Here is a 22,641-nt window from a genome sequence, read left to right as displayed (position 1 = left end):
TTATTATTCCCATTTCATTGACGAGGAAACTCAAGGCCCAGATAGGTTAGGTGAATGTCCCCAAGGTCATACAGCTGATACGTAGCAGAATCAGGGTATTCTTTACCCCTGCACCGTACTGGGGACACTGACTGTGTGCCAGGCACTATTCCAGGACTTCCTTAACTCAGTCCTCACAGCAGCCCTAGGAAGCACAGGTACTGATGCTTACCTGTGCAGTGATGTTGAACTGTTTGCCCAGGACCATCACAGTAAAAGGCCCGAGCAGGATTGGAACCAGGGTCTCTCTGGCTCCAGAGCCCATGCTCCATCCAACTGCTTGTCTTTGCTGTCTTTTTGACTTTCGGCCTCATAGACAGCTCTGCTTTGTTAGACCGTAAACCCTTCGAGAGCGGGACCTGGGTTTAGTTGTCCTTCCCCACTTGCCTGGTAATGGGCCTGCATTACGGTGGCTACTCAAGAAAAGTGCTGCACAAGTGAGTAACCGAGGTAGTGGGATGGGTTAGGTGCCTGGATGAAATACATAAGCCTCATTGAGGGAACCATGGAACCTGCCAAAAGTGAGATAAAGAAAGGGACAGAGAGTTTCCTCATTTTTAAAATTATATAGTAAACGTTTTGTCCCATCATTAACATCTCCTCGCCATCCAAGGAAAAGATGGATGAAGAAGCTAGAGAAAGGAAAAGATGATGTCCCATTATGAGCTCTCATGTTTAAGACAGGAAATGCTGCTTATATCCAAAGCCTCCCATCACTCCACGCCTCATTAGGGATTTAGAAAACGCACTGCTTAATCTCGGTCATTCAGGCAGTGAAGGTTTTACAATCCTTGTGGGAAAACCCAGCAGCCCGTGGTCACAGTGCCCCCTGGAGACGGCAGGTGGAATTACCACGCTTTCCGTCCTAAGCCTGAGTCGGAATTCATCTTGCAAAATGCATTTCCTGTTGAGTCTCTGAAGTCTCGTTTCATAATTGTTTCTCTGCCGACTGCGTGCTTTGATTAAACCGGTCGTTGTTTTCTGTTCCTTCTATTCACAGTTTCAGTCCTGCTTTACATTCAAATAGCCAAGTTCAATGTGGAGCTGTTTTACTGTTCATAAACCCTTGAATAAAAATAGGTGAAAGCAAACAGATAGCTCTGGAGGGTAACAGATGCCCACACGCGGAGTCTGTTATGTTTGGTGGAGAGAGGCAGTGGTCTGGGTGAGGGGTTGGAAGAGTCAAGGTAGATTCCCTTTGCCTTCCATTCTTGTTCATATCTGCCGTGTTTAAAATCTGCTGAATGACGAGCGTGCAGGGGAAATTAGGTGACGTCCTAAATTTACGCCCTCAGAAGGCAGGTTTATGAATGATCACTTAATTCACGACTTTCCTGCAGTCCTCAGACTGGCAACATTTTTGTTCTGATTTTTTTCAGGACAACAGAACTGAGCTGAACCTTAACCACTCCTAATTCAGACTCTGCCTTTCCACCAAGCAGTCGAAAACAGACAGTTGTTTGTCTCCTCCTTAAAAATCCCCAACAAGGGAAAATTCTGTTTCTCACTTGTTCCACTGTTGAGTATGATTTTTTCCCACTGGCAAGTTCTAAATTTGTTATGAACTAGTTCCATAAGATTTTTTTTGGTAGAAGATTTACTCATTTTAATCTTCATACAGAAGAAGATAATTGTTTTAAACTTTAGCCTGTTCACAAACTTAAATGTTACTTAATATCTGGTTTTAACAGCTTTATTGAGGTATAATTCACATACAGCTTACCCATTTAAAGTGTACAATTAAGTGGTCTTTAGTATATTCATAGATATGTACCACCATCACCACAGACAATTTTAGAATGTTTTCACCACCTCAAAAAGAACCCCCCCCAAAAAAGAAACCCCATATTCTTTACCTGTTGCACTCCTCCCCCACCCCCAGCACTAAGCAACCACTAATCTACTCTCTGTCTCTATGGATTTTCCTTTCTGGACATCTCATATACATGAATCCTACAATATGTGGACTGTCATCACTGGCTTCTTTACTTAACCTGACATTATCAAGCTTCATCCATGTTGTAGCGTGTGTCAGTACTTAATCCCTTTCTGTGGTCATATATTCCTTCACGTATCACATTTTGTGTATCCATTTATCAGTTGCTGGACATTTGGGTTGTTTCCACCTTTTGGCTGTTATGAATAATGCTGCTATAAAATTTGTGTACAGGTTTTAGTGTGGACATATATTTTCATTTCTCTTGGGTAGGTACCTAGGAGTAGAATTGCTGGGTCATAGGTAACTCTGTGTTTGATCATTTGAGGAACTTCCAAACTGTTGCCCAAAGTGGCTGCACTATTTTTCATTCCCACCAGCAGTGTATGAGGGCTCTGAATTCTCTATACCCTCGCCAATGCTTGTTGTTATCTGTCTTTTTTATTCCAAACTCCTAGTGGATATGAAGTGATATTTTATTGTGGTTTTGATGTGCACTTCCCTGATGGCTAATAATGTTGAGCAGCTCTCCATGTGTTTTTTTGCTGTTCATATATCTTCCTTGAAGAAACATCTAGATTCCTTGCTCATTTAAAAAATTTGGTGGGCTTCCCTGGTGGTGCAGTGGTTGAGAGTCCGCCTGCCAATGCAGGGGACACGGGTTTATGCCCCGGTCTGGGAGGATCCCACATGCCGTGGAGCGGCTGGGCCCCATGAGCCATGGCCGCTGAGCCTGCGCGTCCGGAGCCTGTGCTCCGCAATGGGAGAGGCCGCAACAGTGAGAGGCCCACGTACTGCAAAAAAAAATTGGTTATTTTCCTTTTATTGTTGAGTTGTAAGAGTTCTTTAAATATTCTAGATAAAAGTCCCTTTTCGGATAGATATATGACTTGCAAATTATTTTCTCTCATTCTGTGGGTTGTCTTGTCACTTTCTTGACAGTGTTCTTTGAAACACAAAAGTTTTAAATTTTGATGAAGTCCAATTAATGTTTTTCTTTTGTAAGAAGATTTCTTTAGTACATGTTACAAAGCTATTAGCTACCTTTTCATTTTCTCAATGTAAAATTATAGAAAATATGATGTTTGAGAAACTGCGCCACCCCCCAAGAAGGTTTGGTGGATGGAGTTTGCTTTCCCCTCAAGAATCATGGACTTAGCTAGGGGTTTTCACTCCAATGCGTCTCTTCATGGGTGCTTCAGTCATTTTGTATTTTTCTTTCAATTTTTTGGTATGCTTCTAACTGGAGAGTTTTGAACTTAACAGCGAATTTAAAATAAAATCTCTACTGATAGTAAATAAAAGCAGAGAGGTCTAACATTTTTAGACCTCATGGATATTCTGCTCTTTGCTCTCCTACTGCATTTGAAAAACAGCTGTACGTGTTTCACCACATTCTGCCTTTCATCCAAAGACCACTGTATGTTCTGTTTATGTAGAGCAAGGCTTCACACTGGATGGTCACAGTAAATGTGATAACGAAAGACGACCGCTTTCATGTGGATGACCTTTCTTCCTTTGCCAACAGGTATGGCAGATCCCAGAAAACGGACTCACCCTTTCCCTGACTGAGCCCGTGGTCATTTTAGAAGGCCACTCAAAGAGAGTCGGCATCGTGGCCTGGCACCCGACGGCCCGCAACGTGCTTCTCAGTGCAGGTAGGAGCCAAGCTGGCCTCTGCTTTCCCCTTGCCCTCGCTTCTCCTGGCCTCTGTGTGGAGGGAACAGAAGACGCATGCTGACTGTGCTGGCAGTTGTGAAGCAGATCATTGGAGCCCACGACAGGGTGCCTAAATGTGGGAGTTCCCAACACCCGTGTGCATGTGTGTGCGTCGAGGCTACTTGGGCAAAGCCAGTGGAAGCTGTGGACTTCCTGCCTAGAATTAGGAACAGACACATGCTTACTTATATAATCACATCTCAGCAGAGTCGTAGTTCCTGCTGGGGCCCTCCATGCCTCCATGACCCTCAGTTGTAGTTATTCCTGATGTAGTAGAAGGAGCCCGAGTGGGAGCCAGGAGCCCTGGGTTCCAGCTTTGGTGTTGCCGCCAACTTTGGGGTGGTTCTATTAGTCAAGTACCCTCCTTCCTTTTAAAAAATATTTTCATCTTTCTCCTTATACTTGTAGTCCATGTATACTATGGAGAATATATATAAACAAAAGGGAGAAAAGAAAAATCATTTACAATCCCACCACCCGGAGGAAACATCATTATTACCCTTTGATGTTTCTTTCCAGAGATATTTCTGTGCCCATAAACAATTTTACATACAAAGATGGGTTCAGACACTTTACATGTGACCTGCTTTCTGCACTTGCTGGTACACTGTGGTCCTTTTCAGGTGCCATTACATGTTGTATGATATATATATATTTTTTTTAATAAACTTTTTTTTTTCTTTAAATTATTTATTTATTTATTTATTTATTTATGGCTGTGTTGGCTCTTCGTTTCTGTGCGAGGGCTTTCTCTAGTTGTGGCAAGTGGGGGCCACTCCTCATCGCGGTGCGCAGGCCTCTCACTATCGCGGCCTCTCTTGTTGCAGAGCACAGGCTCCAGACGCACAGGCTCAGTAATTGTGGCTCACGGGGCTAGTTGCTCCGCGGCATGTGGGATCTTCCCAGACCAGGGCTCGAACCCATGTCCCCTGCATTGGCAGGCAGATTCTCAACCACTGCGCCACCAGGGAAGCCCTGTATGATATTTTTAATGACTCCATTAATAGTCCATTGTCTGAATACCTCTGTTTATTTATTCAGTCCCCTATTTTTGGACATTGAGGTTGTTTCCGATTTTTCACTGTTAAACAGCACTGCAGTGAACCCTTGTGACCAAGTCCTAGTGTTCCTATTGGTTTCCCACTTGTGTAGTTTCCAAGTTTCATCTTAAAGAAATCTTTTTCTTTGTCTAAAATCTGAGATTTTATCTGCTTTTATAGAAGCAATACGAAGGACAGGAAGGAGCTTTGTGGGGTGATGGAAATGTTGATCTTGACTGTGACGATGGCTACATGAATATGTACATGTATCAAAACTTAACCAGTGTATACTTGTAATGGGTGCACTGTATTTCATACAAACTATACCTTAATAAGATTGGCTTATAAAAAAAGCAGTGCTAATGTTAGTGGTAGAATTTTAAAGATCTTTCTCCTCACCAGTAAAAAGGAGAGGAGCAGTTCAGTTTTCAACTGGGTATGAAAGGTACTTGTGACGTAGTGAGTTAAGTTAAAAATCTAGTGCCTGGAACCTATTGAAACCAAGAACTACTTAAAAAAAAAAAAAAAGTAAGACTTTTTAAAAATCACAATTGACTATAACTGGGAAGCCTTCCAGTGTTCTACTCAGAACCTCAGTCTGATAAGGAGAGAAAACAATTCCAAAGGTGGAATTCCCTCATGGAAAATACCCTACTGGCCGCCTCGTTGAGGTCAAATCTAGGGTATCATCAGCAGACTGAGCCCAGTCTCCCTTTTACATGCAGAGTAGAATGGTTGATTGCAGCGTTGTGCATAGTTGTGCATAGTTTAAGACTATGTGATCCATCCACAGTGGCTGAAGTTACTCATTTGCCTATGATGAACGAGGCAGAGGATGGGTCAAATCTCCATCGGCAGAGTTTAGCTCCAACTTTTTATACTGTCTGTCGTACAGTTTTTTTCACCCATTTCCTACTTCTGACCCTAGGTAACTTAGGTGTCCTGGTTATTAGTGGCTAATTTTTCTAAGTGCTTGCAGAATTGGCTTATTGACAAGAATCCATCTTCAGGATGTCCATCCCTTATTTTGCTTCATCCTTGAGCTAATGTCCTGGAAGCAGCAAATGGTGCCTCTTTTTAAAGGGGCCTCGGGGACTTGGGGCCAACCCTGGAGGGAAGGGAGGATGGAGCTGAAGAGCTGAGGGGCTGTGGCTCAGTGGACCTGTGGCCTCTTTGGGGATCAGGTTCTGAATTCACGTGCCTACTTGACGACAGTCTGTGCTTCTCAAATCAGGCCAGTCTTGGCCTATTTTTCTCCCCTTTTAAAGATAAAGATCTGCTGTGAGCAGATGGCTAGGCATTTCCCTTCACTTGTAATTTACATGCTTTTGTGCAAGACCATGTCTTAACAGTATGGTTGATGGGAATAACCTGCTATCCAGTCTTTGTCTTGAGCCTCCTAAACCACCATTTAAACCCTTTATTTTTAGTTCCTCTGGAAAAGAAAGAAGCTGTATTCGTTCTGATGCTTGTTTTACTAGAAAAGGAAACTTAAGATCACTCAGGGTCCACCAGCCCAGTTAACTCTTAAAAAAACACATAGGGTTCTATTTTCCTGTTGTTCTTTGTTTTTGTTTGTTTGGTTGGTTTTGTTTGTTTCACATGAGCCCAAACTTCACAAGCTGTATTTTTCCTTTAATGTGTTTCTTTTACACAAATTTCTTCTTTTCTTGGTCACATCAGTTTTTGACTGCCAGTAAGTAAGCCTTCTTATAATTAGCATCTCCATTTCAATACATAGGTGTGTTTATCCTCCCTGTGTTTGTATCGATAGTTTTCACAAATGTGTTGTTGTGCAGGCGTTTCTCATCCCTGAGGGGTGTGGTTCTGCTTGCTTTCAGGCTGTGATAACACCATCATCATCTGGAACGTGGGGACGGGGGAAGCCCTTTTAAACTTGGACGATATACATTCGGACATGATTTACAACGTGAGCTGGAACCGGAATGGCAGTCTGATCTGCACAGCCTCCAAAGACAAGAAAGTGAGAGTAATCGATCCTAGGAAACAGGAGATTGTTGCTGTAAGTATTCTTAGGACAAAAGCCCCAGTATGTGTAGCGCTTTAGGGAGTGAGAACTTTCTGCGTTTTAAGGCAGACCGTAGGGGCTGGGACTGCCAGTCTGTGGACCCTTGCTGTGTGCAGACGCCAAACTGTGAATCAGAAAAGTCTCGGCCAGGCTTCGGCCTCCCAGTTGCCCTTCTCTCCAGAGCTGTGCATTTCTAGCTTTTACCCCAGCCGGAATTCCCTCTCACTTGGCGACCATTTCTCACAAAGAAACAAAGTTTTTTTTATCAGTTTGCTTAAGAATGTGCAAGTCTAGGGCAGCTAACTCACAGAGTTTACTGCATGCTGGCTTAGGACTGCAGATGGATCTGTTGATTCCCTCCCCTGCTCCCCAGTCGGTCTTTAAAGGGCCTGACAAGATGCCATGGGTTCTCTCCACAGCTCAGCGTCCCCGTTTCTGCCACCTGAGCTAGGCCTCCACAGAATCACACATCACGGCAAAAGATGGACACTTGGGCCTTTAGTCAGGTTGACACTGCAAATGTTGAATCCAGAGGTGCCTCACTCCCACCCCACTCTGTGCCTCGTCACGGCCCTTCTCTGAGAAGGTGGCTCTTAGCCGGTGATACTTCTCCAGAGTCGGGTGGCAGGCATGGCTGGTGCTTATCAAGGCCCCGTACCCCGTGCTTTCTCCACTAGAACCTTCCAAGGGGTGGGGCTGGTGGGTTCCCGCTGAAGAGATGAGGCTAAGGAACGGGTTAGCCAGATTCGACTTTCTGTCCTATGAAATTGCTAGATGCTGTAGTGACTGTCCACCTTCAGGTTATTATCATACTCTTGAGAAACAAAGGCTTGGCAGAGCCGTTTCGTGTGTTTTGTTTTTGCAGAGCCTGGACTTGGTTTGGTGGCAGGGGCTGGTGGAAGGACTGAGGCCTTTCAGTCCCGCCCGACCTGGCGCGGTTGCTCGCTCACCAGCCGAGGGGACTTGGCCAGATCCCTTGGTGTCGCTTTGTTTCCTCCTCCTTCAGGGAGGGGAGGTGGCCATTACTGACCCGCTCGTGCACATATGTGCACACTCACACACACCTTTGACATGAGTGCCATGTAGGGTGGCGGGGTTCGCTGTCTGAGCCCCCGCTCTCCCCCACTTTTCCTTCCCGCAGTCTGACTGTGTAAGCTGCCTCTTTGCTCTCTCGCCCAGGAGAAGGAGAAAGCACATGAAGGAGCCCGACCCATGAGGGCCATCTTTCTGGCTGACGGCAACGTCTTCACCACTGGTTTCAGCCGCATGAGCGAGCGGCAGCTGGCCCTCTGGAACCCGGTACGCCCCTCCCCAGCCCTGCCACCCCTTCCCCAGCCTCGAGCTTTCTCTTTTCTGAGCGGGCCTTTGGGTTGGTCAGTGGATGATAGGGTTCTCAGTGTCGTTTGCTGAACTCCTGCTTGTCTTAAGTTGGATGTGAAGTTCTCATCCTCACTGGAGACTTACTGCGAAATGTATTTTAAAAATGCATTCTTGATACTCCCAAGGAGTCTGTGTTGACTGTAGATTTTAGAAAGAATGCGTGAAGAATCCAGTGTTTTAGACTTGGGAAATAAGTTCTAAACTTAGTTAAAATATTTCCTAAAGAACATGATCAAATGTCTAAATCAAAATAGTCATGCTTGGGAAAATGTTCATGACAGCACAAGTGGGAAAAACGTACTGAACTGCATATATGGTATGATCCCAATCTGTGTGTGCTTCTGTGTTGGAAGGAAATAGGCCAAAATGGTAATTGTTTCTACCCGCCACTGGACCGTGGGATTACAGAATATGGGATGATTTTTTTATTTTTCCTTGTACCTTCTAATTTTAAAAGAATATGAGTTTATTTTTGTAATAAGAAAAAAGTACTTTTAAAAAAGAAAGCAGTCACAAAGGAGATAGGCTCTCATCTCTGTCATGGGATCACACTGATGTGTGCATTAATTATGTTGCCAAATCAACACAATTTTCAGTGAGTTGGATCTCATCTAGTATTCCTATTGGTAATTACATGTATGAATATCATATGTGCATTGTTTAAACTTTCATTATTTTAGGGAAATGGCTAACTTAATTAGGGATGAAAAATGTATCATCTTATAAAAATTCACCTTTTAAAAATGTGTGTGTGTGTGTGTATTTTTTTTTTCCCAGAAAAATATGGAGGAACCAATTGCTCTTCATGAAATGGACACTAGCAATGGGGTGTTGCTACCTTTCTATGACCCTGACACCAGTATCATTTACTTATGTGGAAAGGTAAACAGTAATTTTGCTGTTTGATCTTAAATTTAATCCTGTAAGAAGAAAAGTTTATCCTTCAGAGATTTAGTAGATGAGCAATTACTTGTATAGAGAATAGTGCTCCGTGGGTACAAGCTTTTGAGGGCCTCAGAGACTCTCCAGAGGGTTCTTGCTCCTGGAGTTCAGTGTTAAGGCCCAGGCCTTGCAATTACATGGCCTGACTCAAGTGTCAGGAGGTGACAGTTGTTACAAGAAGACCCCACACTGAACTCAGGACACCTTCCTGCTGCCTGGTGATTCCTGCCTAACTGAAGTGTTGGTAGCTTTATTATCAGTCCTGTTACCTCAGTTTAGAAGGTAAAGACCTCAGTATTCCTTATTCTTCTGTAGGCTCAATTTCCCTTAGAATTTTTGTAGTTGAAATAAATGAATTAATACAAATGGAGCTGTTGATGTGTTCCCTTCCCCAAACCTGTCAGATAGTCCCTTGCTGGGGATGAAGCTGGGGGTGTTTTACTTCTGTTCACAGTTGATGGAGTGGGCTGCTTGACATTTTTATAGGTCAGTTATTTAGAAACTGAGATCTTGTCTGTTTCCTTGAAAGTGATTTTACTTGAGATGTTAACAGCTGCCATAGACTGCATTGTTACCCAGATGTTACTAACACTGGGTGGAAAGTTACTGTGAGTATGTAGAAAACAAACAGTGTATGATTAGCTTGTCTTCCGTTGCTTTAGATAGTTACATCATTGAAACAAATGGAAATATGAGAAAGGAGAGGGTTGTTAGGGCAGAGTACTGCCTAGCTATTTATCACTTCTTCTTACACACACATCTCTCCCCTCAGGCAGGATTGCCTTCATTGTTCAGGTTCACGTAACTGTGCTACAGTTATTTACACTGAGAGGCTAGCACGTGCTTCAGGTCTTCAAAAAAATCTGACCATTCTAAGCCAAATTATCACAGAACTTGACACATTGTAATGGGATAGCATTCTCCTCTGAAGTTAAAGGTTACTCACTAAAACCAATGTCTCTTCATTAGAAAAATCTTACTTCCTATTATCCGATGGTCTGGTGTTAGTGCCCTCAGGTCTGTGCCCGTGGAGGTATGCTGAAAAATCAGTAATTGCCTGCTAGCCCCTCTTGGTCTTCTGTTTGTTTGTTTGTTTGTTGTGGCGCAGTTGTTGGGTGGAGGTGTTAACCTTCCCGCTCCGACTGTGACTCGGTGCCAGACTCAGCGCAGGAAAGTCAGAACCTTCAGGAGGAGGCGGGGGAGGCTGTTTAAAGGGCGTGCTAGCCTTGCATAAGCGAGGGCTTGCTCTGCCAGGAAGAGAAACCATCATGTGCTCGAGGCAAGCCTCCTAAGGGGAGGAAAGGTCAGCCAGCGTAGCGGAGTCCCAGGCAGTGCTGGGTGTATAGAGGAGAGGGACACCCACCTAAATCAGATATTGCGGCTAACGTGAAACACAAACCTGTCTCCGATTTCTTGTAGGGCGACAGCAGTATCCGCTATTTTGAGATCACGGACGAATCCCCGTATGTCCACTACCTCAACACATTCAGCAGCAAGGAGCCTCAGAGGGGGATGGGTTACATGCCCAAGAGGGGACTCGATGTCAACAAATGTGAGATTGCCAGGTACAGAATCGGTATCGGAAAGTGTTCAGCCTGCTTACGCCGTTCGTGTCCACTCCTGAGTCTTTCTACCTGTGTGTGTGCAGTAGAATCATAGAATTAGTATCTTGTTTCCTGCCCGTTCTTAGAAACGTGGAGTTTGAGAGCAAGAAGAAACCCTTCAAAATCATTTCATCCAGCTGTGCCCTCCCCATCCTTCAGATGATAAACTTGAAATGCAGCGGTTAAGAGGCTTCACTGGGGCGTATCACACCCTAATTTAAGTAGTGAAACCATGGTCGCTTGTCTTCAGGCTACAGCTGTGGCCAGCGTCCCCTGGGAGGCAACCAGGAAGAGCCTGTCCCTGGGATGGAAATGAGGGATGGTTTTCCTGCCCTGCAGAGGGACCAGCCAGGTTCCAAACCCGGTTGTGGAGCCCACAGATCCGAAACTAGAGAAACAAAGATCCACAGCGGGTGTTAGGTTAGCTTGGCTTAGGAAGCTCAGCTGTGTGTTGTAACTTCCGCCTCTCTGGACTACTCTGTGGAGTTTTTATAACACTGCATTTATATGGACATTTTTCTAAGTGTGCTGACCTGGTCACACAAATAAATAATTGACACGTCTTTAAAAATAGAAGAAATTTTTATGAGCCCTTTTTTTTATATTAATCACTGCACGGGTTTTTTTGTTTGTTTTTTTAATAATACCTTCAACTCTATAGCTAGAATAATGAAGGAAAGCTGTCACAGATAATTCTAAATTGTGGCTTAAATCAAACTAATGAAAATGTGGTTCAAAACAGATTGAATCTGAACTTCAAAATTACATTCAGGATTTGGGAACACATTTATTTTACTGTCATCTAAAAGTTTAAAAGATGTAGTCGGCCCTTTGTATTTGCGAGTTCCAAATCCAAGGATTGAGCATATTTGGAAACAAAAGTTCCAGAAAGTTCCAAAAAGCAAAACTTGAATTTGTGGCGCATGGGAAACCATTTACGTAGCATTTACTTTGTGTTTACAACTGTTTACGTAGCATTTACATTGTGCTGGGTATTGTAAGTAATCTAGAATGACTTAGAGTATAAAATGCTGTGCCATGTTATGAAAGGGACTTGAGCATCCGCAGATTTTGGTGTCCACAGCAGGTCCTGGAACCCATCCCCCGCAGATACCGAGGGATGACTGTATAAGGAAGTCATTCAGGACACCTCCTGTTTCCTCAGTATTTCTGGGGTGTTGGTTACGTGTTGGGCACTGTGCTAATCACACGGCCCGGATCCCCTTTCTCTTCATACCCATGCTGTGAGGCGGGTGCTGGTTTACCCCCCATGTGGATGAGGAGCTCGAGGCTGGGTCAGGTGGGCACGTGCCTAGGTGTGGGGGGTGGAGCTGGCCATCCAACCCAGGCCAGCCTTCCCACCACTGAGCCGACCGCACAGGTTTTGGGCTTGGTCTTCCTACTCTTCCCACACCCTGGATAATTCCAGACTTTTCTTGAGTGTTATGCATGATGTGGTTTGCTCGGATGCCAACATTTAATTCGTAGGGTTGTTTTCGTTTCCTTTTTAAAAATCCTATTTACACTCAACGAAAGTTCAGCCACTTCATGTTGGCAGCAGACGTGGCATCCAGGTCATAAGTACTCTTTGAGACATGGGTGTTCATTGTCTTCTGGCTTGGTAATTGTCTTCTGACTTGGTAATTTTCTCATAAGTGGTTCATTGTTGGTGGTGTTAATCATTTCCCCACAGTTGATTTGCCCCCAGGTAATTGGAACTTGACTGTCACCATAATGCATAGGCCTCTGTTCGTGTCTCCTATCTGCTGTTCCCTAGCATAGCTACTCTCAGCTTCTGTTTTCTCCTCTGTGAAATGGGAATGCTGAATTCTACCTGCTCCCCAGGATGCGTCAGATGAGGTGATGGGCAAACACAGAATGTACGAGTGAGTTATTAAGCCCGTTACTTGGCCTCCTGTTTCACTTAATGCAACTTTGCCTTTATTTCTCCTTTGAAGATTCTTCAAACTTCACGAGAGAAAGTGTGAGCCTATTATCATGACTGTCCCCAGGAAGGTAAGTGCCCAGTTGTCTAGGCAATCCATGTTTTAAAAAAGTTTTAAAAACCCCAGAGCTTCCTTCCTTACCTGTGGATTTCTCCACTGTGTCTCGTGTAGTCTGACCTTTTCCAGGATGACCTGTACCCTGACACGGCGGGGCCCGAAGCGGCGCTGGAGGCGGAAGAGTGGTTCGAGGGGAGGAATGCAGATCCACTCCTCATCTCCCTGAAGCACGGATACATTCCTGGCAAAAACAGGGACCTCAAAGTGGTCAAGAAGAACATTCTGGACAGCAAGCCCATGGCAAACAAGAAGTGCGACCTGATCAGTGTCCCCAAGAAGACTGCAGACGCGGCCGGCGTGGTAAGGACCGCAGGGCCTGGGGCGTGCTGGGCCAGCTCGGCCTGGCCCTCCCGAACACGCCTGCCAGCCTGGGCGTCTGCGGGCACTGTCCCCGCTGGATGGATGGGGTTCAGTCATGGTAACAGGCACTGTTTGTAGGAACCACCTTGATCACGTGACATTTATGAGTTTGACTCCTTTAGCTCTCTTTTTTATGATGACCAGGATAGAAGTCAGTCTGTTACCGATGCCGGGAAGATGAGGTCCTAGGAAGGAGGGAGTGGTGAGAGATTTTAGAAGTTGCTAAGTGTTTGAGTGGCAGAAGGATCTGGGGTGAGTGGGACTTAGAGGCAGAGATGATCCTGGGCATCTTGGCAAGAATTGTTTCAGGGGAGTGATGGAGACCAGAGGCTGACAGTGAAGACCCCTGTGGCCACGGGAGAGCGGGGTCGAGCCAGGGAGGAGAGGGGGCTGGCGTTGGCAGGCTGTAGAATGGAGTTCTGGGGGCCAGGAGGGGCCAGGAATTGTCGATGTGGAGGTGGCAGAAACAAGAGGCAAAGTGCCCTCAGGAGCTAGTGTTTTGACTGTGACCAAGCAAGCCACATGAGGCACCACAACTTTGGGGACTGCAGGGTTTCCTGCAGAAGAATCAGCTCCACAAGGGAGAAGCTCAGGCTCTTTAGAGGAGCAGGCAGGGCAAGGGATATATTTCCCAAGGACCTTTCTAGGAGCTGATAGGAGCTCAGTAGCCTCTGGAGGGTCACCCGTCACCCTGGTCACATAGAAGATGCTCCTGCTGGAGTTGGCTGATCGGGGTGGTTGGGATATGGGGCAGCCTTGCAGGGATCAATCTCTTCCTGCAGTTTGGTTGTGTCCCAGGAGTCTCCATCCAGGTAGGCGCACAGGTGGGGCCAGGAGCCGTGATACACTGTTGCTTTGCTGTGGGTGCCAGTTGGCCCAGCCAGCATTCCTGGCGTGCCTACAAGGCTCAGCGGGGCCGCTGCAGCCTGCCACTTCCAAAATGGAAGGTCACAGTTATAGCCCGTGCATTCTACCTGTGCTGAACATTGCTGCTTTTTAGTCACCCTCTTCCCTCCCCTCTTTTTTTGTTTCCTTAGCAAAATGAAGCCAAATTGGATGAGATATTGAAAGAGATCAAATCTATAAAAGACACAATCTGCAATCAAGATGAGCGTATTTCCAAGTTAGAACAGCAGATGGCAAAGATAGCAGCCTGAAGGTCCACCCCCCACCCCGCAGACGGAGCAAGAACGCGCGCTCGTGGCTGGTAGTTGGTGTGGTCCCAGGGAGGGCGAAAGGGAGGCACTGCCACTTGGAGACATTTCAGATCTGTCGACCAGCGATAGGCCACATTCCAGTAAGGACTCAACTCGTCTCCCAAATTTGCAGAAACAAAATGTGATTTAAAAGCTGAGCTTTTTACCAGAAAGCTTTTTTTGATGTTTTAAGTGTTATGTGACTTGTGAACTTCTAAAAGACAAAAGTGCTACTTTGAAAATCCCAGATATTCTGAATTTTAGAAAACCAACCAATTCTGATTCAGTGTCCTGCCCAAGTACCTTTGGTTTTTTTTGGTTTTTTTGTTTTTGTTTTTTACAAACAGGGACCAATGCCACATTGCTTTTTATATTTCTTTTTTTTTTTTTTTAATGTTGCCAAAACCAAAAGTAGCTTCTTTTTCTTTGTATGTTGCTACTTTGCAGTATTTGTGTGTGGGGGTTTTTTTTCTCCTTAATTTGAAAGGGACAGCACTGTGTATGTTTATAAACTAAATGAAGATATTATTTTGTATAAACATTCATCTGAGAACAATCAGAGCAGTAGCCACACTGTGCTGGCTTCTTTGCAGCACAAACCTGGTCATCTTAATGACTGTACAAAAGGAAGGCTTGAAAAATCATGTGGATTCATATTCCCACCCCTCCCTTTCCATTGAGTCTTCTGATCAAAAAAAAGCTCATATCGAATCGTTTCCTTTCTCTTTTCTAGAAATTGGGTGGTTGTACCAGAATGGAACTTTGCTTCTTGGTTATCCTGTGCTTCAGATGATTATAATCGAACCTAAACTAGCATGTGTTTCTGCGGTTTTGTTACACACATAGAATCTATTACCTTCATCACTTTAACGTCATGTTCCAGGTTTTGGTCAGTACTTGACAAGGGTGTCCAGGACGAGGAGCCACACGTGCTGTGGGATGTTCCTACTTGTCCCTTTCAGCAGCTGGCCTGGCTCCCGAGTACCCTGGGATGGCGTGAGACAGACTAGGGGACCTGGAGGGAAGCGTTCGCCCCGCGTGATCCTCTGCTTTCCCGCGTGTCCCGTGCTGCCCCCTGGAGCTCCTGCCCTTTCTTCTCCCTCCTGTATGCAGCCCCCTCTCTCAGGGCTCCCTCGGCCGGCCGTCCCTCCCTCCTCCTGCCTTTCGGTGCTAACTGCATTCTGCTAAGCTGAGGCCAGAGGGTGCTGTTGAATATTGATATTGAGACTGGGGAGAAGGGTCGAGAAGGAAGTAGACGTCTGCTGTAGCTTGGATGGTGCAGCTGGTCCCTGCGCACCCTCTTCACAAACTCCCCCGCGCCCCCTTGTAGCTGCACCGTGTCTGGGTCCGAGCACAGAGACTACCCAGCCCCCGGCCAGACACTGATCTCCCATGGCCTGCCCCACACCCGGGTTAGCTGGGACTTCTCTCCATTTCCATTTTCTCAGAGTGCGTGCTTGAGAAACAAGATTTAAGGAGCCTCTGCTTTGGAAGGGCTGAGTGCCTGTGATGGAACGTGAATCGTGTCATGCATTAGGACCATGGCGGGGACGCTTGCACGTGCTCTTGCTGGCGTGGGGACGGTTTGGGACTGGCTGGAAGCGTCTGTGCGCGGGGACCCAGGCTGAGGCAGAGTGTGGCGTCGGTGGGTTGGGCTGCACGGTCAAGCCGTCCTCGTGTCTGGGTAGAGAAGAAGGTACCGTATTCTTTACCGGTCCTGGGATTGCCGTCTCCATGGTTTCAGGGCATCTGAATGTTTGGTGTGGTTTTGTGTGTGCGTGCATGTGTGTTTTAAATATTAAAGTGGATAATGAGGTGTTAAGAAAACAATAACAGTGGTTTATATTCAAACCTGTATGTGTTTCCTTATCAACATAATCTGCTGAGGACCTTCATTTTTAAGATTCGGAAGTGTTCTAAGGTTCTGACACCCAATTAATTAAGTGAACAAAATTGTTGATGGCGGTGAAACACCGTAGGGAATGCGGTTCGGAGAGAAGAGGAGGGCGAGGGTGAGTTATCCTGATCTTAGTGTGTAGTGTATGGCTTATTTAACGAACGGACTCCCCGCCAGTCTCAGTTGGCGCCTCAAGCTCTGTGGATTATTTTTCCTGTTTTGCCTTTTTTTTTTTAAATCCGTGCTATCCCGGAGGAAAACCAGTGAATTACTCCTAGATCGGCTCTTATAGAGCGGCCATCGTGTTCTGTCAAAACACTTGCTTCCATTTTCAAAGATAAAAAAAAAACAAACCATTGATTACCAAACGGTGTCCGTGTTTATTTTGCACGCCCGCTGTCTTTGAGGCAGCATGCAGCTTGCTGCCTGACCCAGCATCTCTGACTCGGTGGAACCACCCTCTCGGGGGGTAAGTACGGGGCACATGTGGGTGGGCCCCGGGTTCCGCAGGTGGAGTGGGGTCTATCCTGCCTCCAGCCTCTGCCAGGGGCGGATCTGGGGCAGATAGCCTAGTCTGGATGAACCCCGAATTGTGAAGGAGGGACGAGACTTGCGTAGAGTTCAGGTGAGAGGAATAGCCGCATCTGGCCACCCAAGGAGCCCACTGCACGGCCACCGTGGGTCCTACGACAAGCTGATTCCCTGGGAATGGGGGCCTTGGAAAGCAGCTCTTTCTTCAGTAGGAAGCCCAGTACTCTTGGCTTAGCTGTGCTTTTTATTCCAGCAGAAGGTTTTCAAGGTCACTCGAATTTCTTGGCCCTCTCTCCGCTTCCCTTTGTGCACTGAAACATTGTCCCATGACATCTCAGTGATGGTAGCAAAGAATTTCCCTCCATTTGGTTTCTCTAAATGTCACTATGATGACTAGTTGGCACGAAGCCTCCCTTCCTCAAACACTCTCTTCCTGAAGTTGCTGTTAGTCTGTGAGGAGAACGGCAGCCAGGGTCGTGGTCAGCCCGTCTGTGGCTGCAGGAAGTGGAAGTCGGCTGCTTCCGTCTGCAGCCCCTCGGTGCCCCCAGTCAGGGGGCAGATGCGTGGTGCAGGGCGTTTACGACCAACTGGCTTCTCACCTTGGCCGCCTTGCTCCTTTGCCAGAAGACCCAGGGTTACCACGTTAGCCCCAGACAGCCAGCCAGGCCCCGTCGAGGGAGAACTTCCACTTTTTAAAGCCTACTTCCCTTGCTGTACTTGGTGTTCTGTGTCCAGAAGAATTTTGGTTGGCTCTTCAGAATCAGTTAGCTCGAAGCAGCCCGTCCCTTTATGCTGATAGCACGTTCCCACGTCCTAAAGCCATCATTGGGTCACAGACCTGAGACGGTCAAGGACACACACCTCTCCTTCTGCAGGTGGGCAGCTGCACAGTGCCCTTTGTTCCTTTTTCAGATGAAAAACGTTTTTTCCTCCACTGCCGGAGGGAGTGTGTGTAAACTGGTACTCCTGCCGAGGGCAGGTTGACAGGCTATATCAGGAGTTCTCGACGTTCTTACCTGTTAGCCCAGGATTTTCACCTCTGGGAATTTTGTCCCAAGGACAGTAGCGGGAGGCATGTTTGGGAACTGGAAGAGTGAAAATTAGTCCAGCAGAGGGTGGCTCAGTTATTAACCACCCCGGAATAGATTGTTTTTTTTTTTGTTTTTTTTTTTTTTTTTCTTTTTGCGGTATGCGGGCCTCTCACTGTTGTGGCCTCTCCCGTTGCGGAGCACAGGCTCCGGATGCGCAGGCCCAGCGGCCATGGCTCACGGGCCCAGCCGCTCCGCGGCATATGGGATCCTCCCAGACCGGGGCACGAACCCGTATCCCCTGCATCGGCAGGCGGACTCTCAACCACTGCGCCACCAGGGAGGCCCTGGAATAGATTGTTTTTGACAAACCCTTTTAGGGATCTGTGCCTATATTGATATAATGAATATTTCTGTGTAGGGTAAAGACCACAAATGTTGCTATGTAGGGTAGCAGTTGTGGGTAATTTTTCATTAATTGGATTTTTTCTGAATTTCTAAATTAGGTTGGGAAGCAGTTGAAAAGCAAGTGGACTGGGCCTCCCTGGTGGCGCAGTGGTTGAGAGTCCGCCTGCCGATGCAGGGGATACGGGTTCGTGCCCCGGTCTGGGAGGATCCCATATGCCGCGGAGCGGCTGGGCCCGTGAGCCATGGCCGCTGGGCCTGCACATCCGGAGCCTGTGCTCCGCAACGGGAGAGGCCACAACAGTGAGAGGCCCGCATACCGCAAAAAGAAAAAAAAAAAAAAAAAAAAAAAAAGCAAGTGGACAGATCTCTTCTGTTACCAGAATCACTAGGTGCTGAGTTTTTTGTTGTTGTTTTTTTAATGGAGGCTTCCTCATGCTGATCTGAAAGACTCAGTGAATATTTTTGGAAAGGATGATGTGGTGGGTTTGGAGCAGCACTGGAGAGAAGTGATTCAGACAAAGGCCTGGCAGACAGTTGTGGGTATAGGGAAAGCTTTGGGGTTGAAAGAAACAGACAGTCATCAGTGTCTGAAAGTGGAAGGACAAGGAGCTGGCCTGGTGTCGGGGGCTCTGCTTGAGGGCTTCAAACACAAAGTAAGTACCTTCCGCACCTTCACGGCCAACTAGTCCAGGTGATGCAGACCGATCACAGTGTGAACGGGTCACGCACAGCGTCCCGGGGCCCCTGAGGTGCTGCAGCAGCTGAGGGGGGAGGGCAGGGCAGCCTTTACCTTGTTCACAGCCCTGCTATCTTCTCATTACTCATTTCTAAACCACCCCTCCCCACCATGGTTCCATTCATCTTGGCATTCACTGAGGAAATACGAGATTTTAAGAGGCCTGCAGAAAATTGGAGTGGAGCCAGTGACCAAGTGGCCCAATTGTTTGGACTGAAGCTCAGTTCCCTGAAGGTCGAGAAATCAACCTTCAGGGTTTCAGCAACAAAATCCAAGCTTTGGAGCTCTAAGCAACAAGGTCTGAGAACTGGGAAGTTGCCCCATGTATAATAGGAAGTTGTTGCAGTTTCATTTCTGTGCCAAGTTGGTATTTGGATTGTAGAAGGTAGACAAAGCACCTCTTGGTTTACGTACTGCCATTCTCAACGGCCGTTCCCAAAGTGACAAGCGAGTTCTTACCGCCCTGGCCAGTTTCTACCAGGGCAGTGGATTAAAATGTCACAAAAGACAGCAAGGTGGAGATTCCCATATGGGCATCTGGGCACCTGCCAGAAACCCCCCCCTTGAGAGTGACCAGCCCATTGTTTGAACAGCCTTGTAACTGGTTCCTCTACCTCTGCCCGCCTGTTCCCTTTTTGCTTCCAGAGTGATGTTTTCTAGAACAGAATCTGTCAAGATCTCTGAGAGAGACACAAGTGGTTCCCCTCTTATCTCCAGCTCTTCAGCTTCCCTTAGGAGAGCCCCCTTGACTTGCCCCTTCCTCCCTCCCAACTGGTTCCTGTCTCCTCTCAGCCACTCATGTTGGCTCCAGCTTCAAAATACATCCATATTCCAGCTACTTCTCACACCGCTGCTGTAACCCTGCTAGTTCATGCCCCCATCGTCTCTGAAATGAACTGAGCTTCTTCTGTGTTCTCCAGAGAAACAGAGCTAATGAGATGTGTCCATATACATAGTGAGAGATTCATTATAAGAATGGGCTCACATGATTATGGAGGCCAAGTTCCCATATCTCCAGTCAGCCAACTGGAGACCCAGTGTTTCAGTTTGAGTCCAAAGGCAGCAAAAAACCAAGCTCAGAGGCAGTCAGGCAAGGAGTTCCCGCTTACTGAGCCTTTCTGTTCCAGTCTGGTCTTCAACTGATTGGATGAGGCCCACCCACTCACACTGGGCAGGGCAGTCTGCTTTCCTCAGTCCACCAGTTCAAATGTTCATCTCACCCAGAAACATCTTCACAGACACACCCAGAATAGCACTTGACCAAATTTCTAGGTACCCTGTGGCCCAGTCAAGTTGACACGTAAAAGTTAACCATCACATCTTCCAAACCAAGCTTCTTGTTGTCCCCTGCTTTAGTCTGTTCTCAACACAGCAGCCAGAGTAACCTCTTAAGGTATGAAAGCAGGGTTGGGTAAACAAAGGGCCACAGGCCAAATCCAGCCCACTGAAAGTTTCTGTACAGCCCACAAGCTAAGAAGAGCTTTTTTACATTTTGAAATGGCTGGAAAAAACCCAGTGACAAGTAAAAATTTCGTCAAATTCAAGTTTTAGTGTCCATAAATTTTATTGGGACATAGCCACACCCATTTGTTTGAGCAGCATCTATGGCTGCTTTCACTCTACACCCTCAGAGTTGAGTAGTTACAATGAGACCCAATGGTCACAAAGCCTGAAATATTTACAATCTGGCCCTTTAGGAAGAAGTTGGCTGACTCCTGTTTTTAGGCCCCAAACCCTCCATTGGCTTTTCATCCCACTCAATAAGAGCTATAAGATCCTCACAATAAGTTGAGGCTGGCCCTCGACTTCCTGACCTCGTCTCCTGATGTCCCCTTGTCACAAGGCCTCCTACCTCTGAGCTTTCACATGTGCTGTTCTCTCTGGACCACCCATCCTTCCCCCCACCCCCAGTGTCTGCAGGGCTCATAACACCTATCACCACCAGCTCTATCAACTCATTGAGTTTCTGTCTCCCAAATTGAATGAGAACAGGACGGGAACTTGACTGTGGTATCCCTAGATTCTGGCATATGGTGTTAATAAATACTTGTTGAATGAGTGAATTGAAAATATAGACATTATTATCTGAGATGGGGATACCTATTGGATTATCTGGGCAACAGTGCTTTGCTTCCAGATTATGACCCTCCCCTGACCACAGTCCGCCCCAGGCTGGACCAGCAAGCCCGCCACCTTCAGTGCCGGCAAATCTGAGTTCTCCTTTACAAAGGCCTGGGATTTGGGGGTGCAGGGAGCTAGTAGGCAGGCAGGACAGGTACCCAGTGATGGAGAAAGCGCTCTGGGTCCCTTCTGCTCCCTAAGTCCGTGCCTGAGATGCTGCTGCACGAGTGACCCCAGGAATCCTACTGCCACCTAAGCCGGTTTGACTTGAGTTTGTCTGCGACCAAAACCGCTGCCTCGTGCAGCTCTGTCTCCCTCATCAGAGCCCCTTGAGTTCCGAGGTCCAGAGTTCTACGTCTTTTGTACCTTTAGGGCCAAGCCCAGGCCCAGTGCTTGGGGTGGCTCCTTGGAGGCATTGATTTCTTCAGCTGCTGTGCTCCTTGGAAAAATCATGGAGTCTGGAGCACTTTTTTAGATTTGACTGCCGTCTGGCCTTCTAGGTCTGGGACCAGCGCCTGCGCTGGCCACTGTCCACCCTAAGCTGACCCAGTGAGCCCTGGAGAGTCCCCGTCCACTCTGGAGGACTGGCTTACTTTGCAGGCTCCCATCCCAGCAGCCAGCTCCTGAGAGGCAGCCAGAATCAGGCTGAATGTGAACTCCTCAAAGTTCTGTTCCCATTTGAGAGGGGAATTGTTGCAGGAAGGGGAACCCCTTCCAGGGCCCAAGAGTGGACTCTTGTCTAACACTCAGAAATGAATTGTCCGAGGAGGCACACGTGCTGGCAAAGCAAGAGACTTTATTGGGAAGGGGCGCCCGGGCCGAGAGCAGCAGGGTGAGGGAACCCAGGAGAACTGCTTTGCCACGTGGCTCACAGTCTCGGGTTTAATGGTGATGGGGTTAGCCTCCAGGTTGTCTCTGGCCAATCATTCTGACTCAGGGTCCTACCTGGTGGTACGTGTGTCACTCAGCCAAGATAGATTCCAGCGAGAAGGATTCTGGGAGGGAGGTAGGGACATAGGGACCGGCGTCTCCTGACCTTTCCCGAATTCTTCTGGTTGGTGGTAGCTTGTCAGTTCTGCATTCCTTGCCAGGAGGTCCTGTTGTCAGCTAACTCATGCAAGTGGTTACTATTAGGCCTTGCCAGGGAGGGCAGTTTGGGTCATTGGTTCCCCTAACAGAATGACGTCCTGGCTGTGGTGGCCCCCAAAGTGGCCGTTTCCCCTTCGGACATTCAAATCAACCAATGGCAGCCTGTGAGCCCTCCCTTGGGCCAAAGAGGGTGTGTGGGGAGGAGGAAGGGAAGGGCAGGCATTTGGGTTTGGTTCCCCTCTGCCTCTCCAGGGCTGGGCCTTTTATTAGAATATCTCTGTTCTCTGTTTCATGAGACCTTGGCTTTCACTTGAACAAAGGGTCCTGTGGGTAAACTTGAAAACTGCTGTGCTGCCAACTGGACTCCTGTTTGTCTGAGAGAAAGCCACAGGCTTTGCGGTTTGGCCTACCTGGGCCCTTCCCTGAGCCCCAGCTTCCTAGGAGGCATGATGGCCACTTAGGAAGGCAGGCATGATTCTATGGGGATGCCACCCCCGTTTTCCTGCAGTTTTTTCCATTTTCG

The 22,641-nt window shown here is 47.2% G+C and overlaps 1 protein-coding gene across 2 annotated transcripts in view; it reads left to right on the top strand.

Moving 5' to 3' along the window:
• Positions 1-16,573, top strand: part of CORO1C (coronin 1C) — an 81,371-nt gene extending 64,798 nt beyond the window's left edge. For both annotated transcript variants that reach the window (XM_082640827.1, XM_082640828.1), the window contains 8 exons: positions 3,504-3,633; positions 6,576-6,757; positions 7,943-8,062; positions 8,921-9,025; positions 10,505-10,650; positions 12,648-12,705; positions 12,807-13,052; positions 14,150-16,573. In XM_082640827.1, the coding sequence (XP_082496953.1) occupies positions 3,504-3,633; positions 6,576-6,757; positions 7,943-8,062; positions 8,921-9,025; positions 10,505-10,650; positions 12,648-12,705; positions 12,807-13,052; positions 14,150-14,269 (1,107 nt within the window). In that variant the 3' untranslated portion in view covers positions 14,270-16,573. The remainder of the gene's footprint in view (positions 1-3,503; positions 3,634-6,575; positions 6,758-7,942; positions 8,063-8,920; positions 9,026-10,504; positions 10,651-12,647; positions 12,706-12,806; positions 13,053-14,149) is intronic.
• Positions 16,574-22,641: the final 6,068 nt, after the last annotated feature.

The sequence above is a fragment of the Mesoplodon mirus genome, assembly GCF_964341445.2.
Source record: "Mesoplodon mirus genome assembly, chromosome: 13".
In the NCBI taxonomy this organism is placed as follows: domain Eukaryota; kingdom Metazoa; phylum Chordata; class Mammalia; order Artiodactyla; family Ziphiidae; genus Mesoplodon; species Mesoplodon mirus.
The sequence above is the reverse complement of the archived record's forward strand: the minus strand, read 5'-3'. Positions and strand labels throughout refer to the sequence as shown.